This window comes from Rattus rattus, chromosome 2 (assembly GCF_011064425.1).
Source record: "Rattus rattus isolate New Zealand chromosome 2, Rrattus_CSIRO_v1, whole genome shotgun sequence".
NCBI lineage: Eukaryota > Metazoa > Chordata > Mammalia > Rodentia > Muridae > Rattus > Rattus rattus.
Window position 1 is genome coordinate 136256295 of NC_046155.1, and position 9334 is coordinate 136265628.

The window sequence follows — 9334 nt, forward strand, 5'->3', positions numbered from 1 at the left end:
CCAAGCCCTAGATGCCCCCTGAAAGTCTTGAAAGCGTGTTTGCTGAGCTGAGACACTACCAGCCCCGCCTCTCTCTGGAACTTTCCCTCTACTGGGACCAGGACGGGATCGAGAACAAGCACATCCCAGACGAGTCTGGAGGGGAAATGGTCCTGGGAATGGCTGATTCAGAGTCAAGGGGCCTGAGGAATGAACTACATGGGACAGTGGCCCACTGGGGCGAGGCTGACAGGGAAAGGGACCAGCTGGTACTCGGGCCTTCCTCAGGCCAGCTGGTAGGGACAGCTGGAGGCCCATGTGGCTGGAATGCTGAAGCAGAGTGGGCCCAGGAAAGACTGTGTTGGGCCTAGCAGGGTAGGGTAGGCCTAGCCATGTCCACTGTGTTCTCCATGTTCCCCCAAACTGTTTTGGCCACGATTAAAATTCTTAATTAATTCTTAAACTAAGCTTCTAAAACACAGAGAGGAAGCTGTAGAGACGGCCCAGTGAGTAGGGGGGTTACCACACAAGCATGAGGGCCTGCATTTGGATTCTAAGAATCCAAGTCAACCTGAGCATGGTGGCATGGGTCTGTAATCTCAGTGCTTCTGTACAGAGATGGGAGGTAGATACAGGAGAATCTTTTGCGGCTTGAGAGTCAGCTAGCCTGACGCATGATATCCAGCAACAGCAAAAGACCCTGCCTCAAACACATTGGAGAAGAGAAAACTGGCACTTGAGCTGTTCTCTGACCTCCACATACGTGCTATGACACCAAGTACATATATACATGCATGCGCACAGACACACACATGCATATGCACATGCACACGCATACGCACATGCATACATGCTCATACACACAAACACACACACACACACACACACACACACACACACGAGGAAAGGGATGCAAATCAAATCGAAACAAAACCCAGAAAGGCATGAAAATTGTCCCGATGAGTTTTAACACATGCCACCTCAAAATTCAACTCTTACCCTTTTTATCATAAGGATGATTTTGAGTGAGTCAGTCGTTTTGGAAAACCATAGACAAAAACAACTCTTCGAGAATGGAACAGAAGTAAGTGGTCCTTCCAAGACGGAAAAGCCCATCGCTAATGGGATCTCCATCGCTAATGGGATCTCCATGCTTGGCGTGGCTTCTCCTCACTAGGAAGCAAGGGTGACTCTGTGTCACAAGAGATTCTCACAAGTGAGACTGAAGAAAGGACTCAGCTAATAAGAGCACATATTGCTCTCCCAGAGCACCTGAGTTCCGCTTCCCAGCACCCGTGAAGGGTCCCTCATAGCCCTCTGAAACTCCAGCCCCAGGTGACTCAGTACTGTTTTCTGGCTTCCAAGCGTACCTGCTCCCTCCCCCAAGACACACACACACACACACACACACACACACACACACACACACACACAACATCCACATTTGCAGAGCAAGCCCTATCCTGCTTGCACAGGCCTTTGCCCACACACCCCCCTTTCTGTCTTTATTTCAAGGGTTATATGTGAGCCTGGGGTTGAAGAAGGAAAGCTCTTAGAGATGTGCATGTGGGCGTTTCTCTCTGGGTTTTCCTTTGTGTATACAGCAGGTGGTCTTGCCATTAAACATCTGTTTCAGTTACTCGTGTTAATCTGTCTTTTGTCTAGGGGAGTCTCAGCATGGAAAACGCAAGGAAAAATTGACTCTGCTCCCCCAAATCTTATTTTAGAAACACTGTCAAAGCTCCTGGATGCATGTGTGATCCCCCACACACAGTAGCACGCGCTCCCTCGAGCAGAGAACTCTGCAGGTCGTGCACCACCAAAGTTAACATGGGTTTCCTGGGAGAAAGAGGAAAGTTCAAAGGCATAAAGACAGGCCCCTTCGTATGCCTCAAAGTGTCATGTTGTACATGATAGAGATATACAATGATAGAGATATATGTCAGTTTAAGAATCGAAAAAATGAGGCAGCGGAGATGGCTCGGTGAGTAGAGTTCTTGGCACTCAACGAGAAGAAACCTGAGTTCAAATCCCAGTTAAAAAGCTGGTTACAGTAGCATGTGTTCGCAGTCCCAGAATTCCACCCAGAGACGGGGAAAGTGGAGACAGGTAATTCCCTGCTCCAACTAGTCTGTCTGTCACAAACCATGTGGAAGGCGTAGAGTAACACCTGGACCTTTACACGCACTACCTGCACTCATACATGTAATATGCATGTCAGTCACACACACACACACACACACACACACACACACACACACGCACGCACAGCGGGGAGGGCCGAAGGGAGAGAGAGACAGTCCATATTGGCTGAAGTAGAACAGTAATGAAATTGAAGAATTGAGGTTTAGTTCTGTATTTGCCAAGACCGGGATGCTTTGCCAACAAACCTCTTGTGCATACACTTTCAAACTGGTGGGAAGGGGTGTGGCCAACCCTTTCTTAGGCAGGGAGGGGCTCCACTTCCTTTGGACGGATGGTGGGGTGGGAAGAGTATCCAGAGCTCCCTGGTGTTCCCAAGGCAGCAGGAGGCACTGGTGGCCTGGGATCCCGCGTGACTCCGAGTCTCCGGGCAGCTTCTACAAACAGGCACTTTTGTCTTTGGCCTTAAATACACACAGGCTGTTTCAAATGCTGGGTTGTTTGCAGCCTTCAGGGCTCCTGGGGGCATTGCCTCCAGCTGCAATGCACAGCTCCCCCTCCCCATACAACCACTACTCCCACATCTGAAGTCTAGCGGCTTCTAAAGACAGCCATGATGCTACCTCAACCTGCTCAGACGTTAAATCCCAAGAGGTCTTTCTCTGCATACTTCCTTTACTCTTGGGTCAATGATCTACCAAAGGCCAAAGCCAACTTCAAGTGAAGCCTGCCTCACGGGCCAGAGAGCCAGCAGGTCCTGGGACAGATTCTTCCTTCACACCTCCCTCACACCCATCTCCATTCCCCTCAGACTCTCTAGCCTGTGCACTGTCTGTTCCCTCCATCCTGCTGCTCTTTCCTGTGTCTGCACGGCTTCTTCTTCAGCCTTCAGGAATTAGCTCAATGAATCCCCTACCCTGATACCCAAGTCTCTCTCCCATCCATCTCCACAGCACTTACTCTGACAGCATAGCGACTCCACTATCAAGTCCACCCCTGTTGGGTGTGGTGCTGTTTTCTGACTTGACATTCTAGACCCCTGCTCCAAGGACACTGCTGGACACACTACAATGCTGGCAAAGGCTTGTGAGAAAGGAGGCGTGCATTTTATTAAAGGCCAGCCTTTGTCCAAACACCACAATGGGTTTGCAGAGAAAATTAACAAAGAACAGGCTATGAACAACTCCCTCACTACAAAGAGTTTTTATGTTTGCTTTTGCTTTTGCTTTTCAGTTGGTGTTGTAAACATCAAATCTATACTTGTTGCAAGGGTGGTTAGGCTTAACACGGGTGGAAACTGAAGACATCTTCAATGATGGCTTCCTCATTTTGTTAATGAGGAAACTAACCCAGAGAGGTTGAATAGCTTTCCTGTAATCACACAGCAGAACCCTGCAGACAAGGGTGGTCAGACCCTTGATGCGAATGCTCTATATGTGGGATGCCATGGCAACCTAGATTCACTCCAGCTATAACTCAGCTCTGCGTGGGAGGGACCTGTGGGGATGTGAGCAGGTGCAAGACCCCACAGAGGCTGGGAAGGCCTGGCAAGAAGCCAGACTTGGAATTGCTCTGCGGTTCTGAATCCCAGAGGCAAAGGAGGAGGGAGACAGGATGGAAAGGCCCGGAGAAGGCTCCTGCCAGGCTCTGGGGGGCAGGGTTGCTAGCCGTGTGGAATTCAGTTACAGAGCCCGGAGGCTCTTATGCACGGGTCCATCTATGACCATGCCAGGCATGTCTGTTGGCTTTAAGGTACGGTGGGAGGAAAAGGGGATTTTTAGAAGTCTCTGGCAGCCACCAAAATATCCTGATCTCTAAAGTACCACCCCTATCTCAGCCCCCAAGGAAATGGCAGCACGCCTCAGAGAAGGGCGCATGCGCGTACTCTGCCTCGGCACAGTAGGCTTGTTGCTTTCTTGAAGACTGCTGGCATCAGTCTCCTGAATCCTGCAGAGCCTCTGAGCAGAGACTCAAACTTGTACTGCAGCTGAGGTGCACCCTGGGCTCTTCAACAACCTGCCTCCTCCTCACGTTCTGTCCAGTGTGTTGGTTCTGGAATTTGAACGTTTTCTTTGGCGGGGGGGGGGGGTGTTGATAGTTTCATAACGACTTTGGGTGGTGGCTTACCATGATATTCTACCGGGATCCCCCAGATTCCAGCCACACTCGGAGAAGTGAGGCGCCCTCCAGGGAGCCAGGCCTAGTTCCCCAGCTTAGTTACTGAGATCACAGCTCCTGTTCCCTTGAACCGAAATATGTCTTCTGCCGCAGCTGCTACAGAGGGCAGCAGGGTAAGGAGGGCAGACCGATTTGGCCAGTGCCCTGTGTGCAGTTTCTGGGCTGAGGAAGCAAAGGAGCGGCTGATAAAGACAGTGACGCAGAATTCTTTCTCTGAGACTAGAGGCAGGCAGGGCAGCCTGGTGTTTTCCTTGCTGCACCTGGGCTTCGAGAAGGATGAAGACAATTCTCAATCGTGAAGGCACCGCTTTGATTTCAAAATCATCAGAAAGGCTAACAGACTGGTGATCCCTGAGAGCTTCAGGTGAGCCATGTTAAAAAACAAACAAACAAGTAGACCATCTTAAGGTTTCATTGCTGTGAAGGCAACTCTCACAAAGAGCAACGTTTAATTGGGGCTGGCACAGTCTCAGAGGTTCAGTCCGTTATCATCACGGTGAGAGGCAGGACAGCGTCCAGGCAGACAGTGCTGGAGGAGCCAAAAGTTCTGCATCTTGATTTGAAGGCACAGAGCTTAAGGCTGAGATCACAAAGCCCACCTTCACAGTGACACGCCCCCTCCAACAAGGCCACACCTCCTCGTAGTAGTGCCAATCTCTGTGGGCCAAGCAATCAAACACTTTAATCTTTGGGGGCCAAATCTATTCAAATCACCACAGAGGCCGAGAGAAGGAAAATGATTACATCTAGCCCACAAAGAAAGAAAGATCACAGACAGAACTAACCACCTCTCTCCTAAAAGGACATGTCATTTTTAGTATTTCCTAGTATATTTTGGAGTTTTTATGAGAGGCTTGTTGTTTTGATAACATATGTGCCAGGATTCATCTGTGTTGACATTTTAAGTACTGTATAGTGTTCCGCTGTTCAGGGGTGCAGAGATCTCCACACACCCTTGCCGATGAGCGCCAGGCCACTCCTGTTTGCAGCGGGGGTGCAAAGCCAATGTGAGCATTTTTGTGTATTTCCTTGAGGACCTGTGCTGGAATTTTCTAAGGGGACCTGAGGTACAGTTTTACTGGGCTGTGCTACCATTTAATTTGTTCAAGACCTTGATCTTCCATTCCAAATTGTTCATGTATCATTTAACAAATTAAAACGTAGACAGAATTTTCATGTTCCACATGGCTACCTGCAGGCTTTCCCTGCACTAGAGCTAGCTGGCCTTCATTCACTGATTCACTTGGGTGGCTACTCTTTTGTGGGGTGGGGGAAGGGCTAAGACCAAGTGAGGAGCTGCCTAACAGGAAGAGCTGACCAGCCAGGCCAAAGGCCAAAAGGGCCTTTTACAAGGGAGGGCCAGGCATGATCACCTTTGGAAGAGCACCAAGTTCCTAAGGACAAAGGAGCCTCAAGTGTTTACAAAAACAGAGGAAACTGCACACTTTGGGAACTGGTTTCTCACTCTCCCCTTACAGATTAAGTGGCTCACCCCTGTAATCTAAGCACTGGGGCATGGGGAGGAGGGGGATGGAAGGGGTGGAGACTGAGGCAGGAAGATTGCTATAAGTTCAAGACCATCCTGGACTACAGAGTAAGACTCCTACACCGTGAAACAGAAAGAGTTGGAAGAACCATCCTTCCTTTTCCCTTCAGTGATCTCATTCTTGGCCCGGGTTCTGGCAGGGGAGGGGGCGCTGGAGACTCAGAATTTGGGGGAGAGGTGCCAGGGACCGGTTCTGGCAAGGAGGACTTAGAGAGTTAGGATTTGGAGTGTGGACAGGGGACAGGTGGGACCCAGAGCCTCTCACATACAATTCACGTACCCTACTACTGGACCACACTGCCAGCCCGTGCAAGAGAACATTGTAAATTGCCATGGATGAGCTCGCCTGGGAAGGGGGAGGGGCATCCAATTAAATGTGAGGTAAAATCGAGTGTGGAGTTCTGGAGGATGGGAGGGAAGAGGGAGTAAAGGGGAGAGAGTGTGAAAGAGAGAGAAGGAAAGACAGAGAGGGAATAGGAAGAGAGAGAACGAAAGGAGGGGAGAGAGGTGCTAGTTTTCAACGCTGACCACACTCCACGTGTTCCTCCCGTCTGCTGGGTTCCCACACCTAGACTCTGCTACCTCACAGGGTAAGCACCAGGCAGAGAGCAACAGAGACGTGGAATTCCAGTACAGCACAGCCTGCCTCCTTCCAGAGCTTATCAGTTAGCAGTGCGAGCAGCTGTGTTCTGGGGAGGAGAGGGTCATGCAGCACCGTGTGGGCGCAGCCGCATAGCTAGCGGCATGTGAATGCCGTGTTCCTGCCAAGAGTGGCGGTAGATTTGTGAATGCTAATTTACAAGACACCGTGGGTGTGTGGGCTCTGCAGAAAGGCTGCTGACTCTCACACGCCCGGGAGAACAGAAAGATGTACCTTCTACCACCCACAAGGAGCCCCTGGGGATGGAGCTTCTCTATTCTTGAAACTTGAAAAAAAAAGCCTTCAAAAATAAACCGTTTCCTATTTTCTTTGTGTGTGTCTTCAGGTTCCTGGGACACCAGACATTGGGAAACAACTGGCTGGATACATGTCCAGCTGTTCCTGTGCTGTGAGGCCACAGCCTGGTCAGCTCCCAAGATGACTCAGTGTCCGGCTTGAGGAATACCTTCCCTGAGGCACTCACACTGCTGGCCTGGCTTCTGTTCCCAACGCTGACCAGGGCACTGGCTGGCATGTCAGAAAGAGCTCCTGCACGGGTGCACCTTCTGCTCACACCCTCTCCTTCCTGTCTCCTTCACCCTCTGTGGAGCAGTGTCTTGGAAAGGACAGAAGATTAGCACTACCCCCACCATTCCAGAGCCTGTGGAAATCAGGAGCCTCTACCTCCTCCTCGTCCTCTACCTGAGGGGGGCTGATAAGATGACTATCAGGAAGAGAGTGTAGACTTGTTGAATGAGCCATCGTGCCATGAGCTTGGCCACATCAAGGACGCTAATGCCTCAGATTCATAGGATGGCAAGGCCTTTCCCTGGTCCAAGTATGGAGGTTGGTGAATGGGCGACCTTTAGCTAAAAACAGAAGTGCAAACTATACAGAACTTTCTCAGCCCAAATGGCTACACAGTCAGACCCCCCTGAGGCCGCTTCTCTATACAGACCACCTACCAAGATTAGCTGACCAGCCTTCTCGTCCATACTGTATATAATAAACATGTTAGCTGACCAGCCTCCTCTTATTTTGTATATTTGTGTAGCCAAGTACCTGGTGTGTCTCCATCCGAGAACATAGCCCACAAGATCCCAGGTTTATAGTTACTTGTGTCTGATTTTCTTAATCAGGTCTCTAGTTGTATGGACCATGGTAACATGGGTCCAAAAGACCCCTTCTGGCAGCCCGAGATATCAAGGGCCACCCATTCCTGAGCTAGTTTTCTGTCGCCTTGGATGGAGCAGGTCCAGAAGACAAGTGAGCCTGACACAGTAGACACATTTACAGAGGGGGACTTTCACTCAGCCTGCTTGAAGGCCACAGAAACCCAGACCCAGAACAGGGATCACTCAGGGCCACCCTCACATCTTCTAGAAGCAACCCTGCCCCCATTCGTGTGGTGTACTCCACACCCTGAACCTCGCTGAGGCACACAGTGCAGCATCATGTACCCCCAGACACCCCAGTAATTCTATAAACCTGTGAACAGAACAAAGCAGGGGGCAGGTGAACCACATAAGAGATCTTTCATGGTGTAGACAAAGGATGTCGTGGCTCACAGCCATGAGGATACTGGCCACAGGTACCAGTGCAGGGAGAGAGCAGGGACATCAGACAAGGGACATAGAGGCAGAAAATGCAGGGTCACCTTCTAAGAAAGGAGCTTTGTGCAGTAGAGAGTACATATCACACACACACACACACACACAACACAAAACACACACACACACACACACACAAAACACACACACACACACACACACACACACACACACACACACACACACACAAAAACACACACACACACACACACACAAACACACACACACACACACACACAAAAACACACACACACACACACACACACACACACACACACACACACACACACACACACACACACACACCCACACATAACACACACACACACAAAACACACACACACACACACACACACACACACACACACACACACCTGGAAGACAAGAGCCCATTGGAGCAGCAATCAAACAGAATAGAGGCCCGTGTCCCTTGACCCTGCTGTCCATTTGCCCTTGGGCCTCAAGCAAAGCTCACTCACCTTCTGGGACCCTGATGTGGAGCTCTTGATTGAACCACGCTTGAAGGAGCTGCTCATTTTCCTCATGGACCCCATTGGTGCTTCTGCATTCCCTGTGAGGCCCAGCCTGCTGCATGGGAGTCCCCGATAGGCTGAGGCAAGAGAGTTCTCTTTATCAGGCAGGACAGCAGGGCTCAGAGTTTGGGGGTGATATTGGTGGCTCAGTCAGCTCAGAAGGAGCTGGACCGTTTCTCACCCTCCGTCTGGACTCCCATCCAGTGCTCAGAGACTAGATAGATGGCTTCTGTAACATCTGTAATCAGCCTTAATCCCCACTCCCCCCGCACGGTTTTTCGGAGACAGATTTAGCAAATGGCAATTGGAAGTAAAATCTACTTTGAGAAAGTGGTGGCTGCAGGAGGGGGCACAGGATGAGGATTTGGGGATCCAGAAAGGTGACTGTGAGAACCTTCAGCACTGGTGCCCAAGGCCCCCTGTTGGGCTACGTCTGACTTAATGTCTCTATTGTGCAGAAAAAAATACCATGACCAAAATCAGGTCTGGAAAGAAATGGTTTATTTCAGTTTACAACTCCGAGGTCATACTCCATCACTGAGGGGAGTGAGGGCAGGTGCTCAAGGCAGGAACCTGGAGGCAGGGACGGAAGCAGAAGCATGAGGAACGCTGCTTATGGCTTGTTTGCTCATAGCTTTCTCACCCTGCTTTTCTATACACCCCAGGACCACCTCCCCCCAAGTATGGCTCCGCAAACACTACTGTG

General features: G+C 50.4%; 1 protein-coding gene across 2 annotated transcripts in view; it reads right to left on the reverse strand.

The window, feature by feature from the left end:
- Positions 1 to 8792, reverse strand: part of Trpm1 (transient receptor potential cation channel subfamily M member 1) — a 114620-nt gene extending 105828 nt beyond the window's left edge. For both annotated transcript variants that reach the window (XM_032895998.1, XM_032895997.1), the window contains exon 1: positions 8575 to 8792. In XM_032895998.1, coding sequence (XP_032751889.1) covers positions 8575 to 8649 — 75 coding nt within the window. In that variant the 5' untranslated portion in view covers positions 8650 to 8792. The remainder of the gene's footprint in view (positions 1 to 8574) is intronic.
- Between the last annotated feature and the right edge of the window lie 542 nt (positions 8793 to 9334).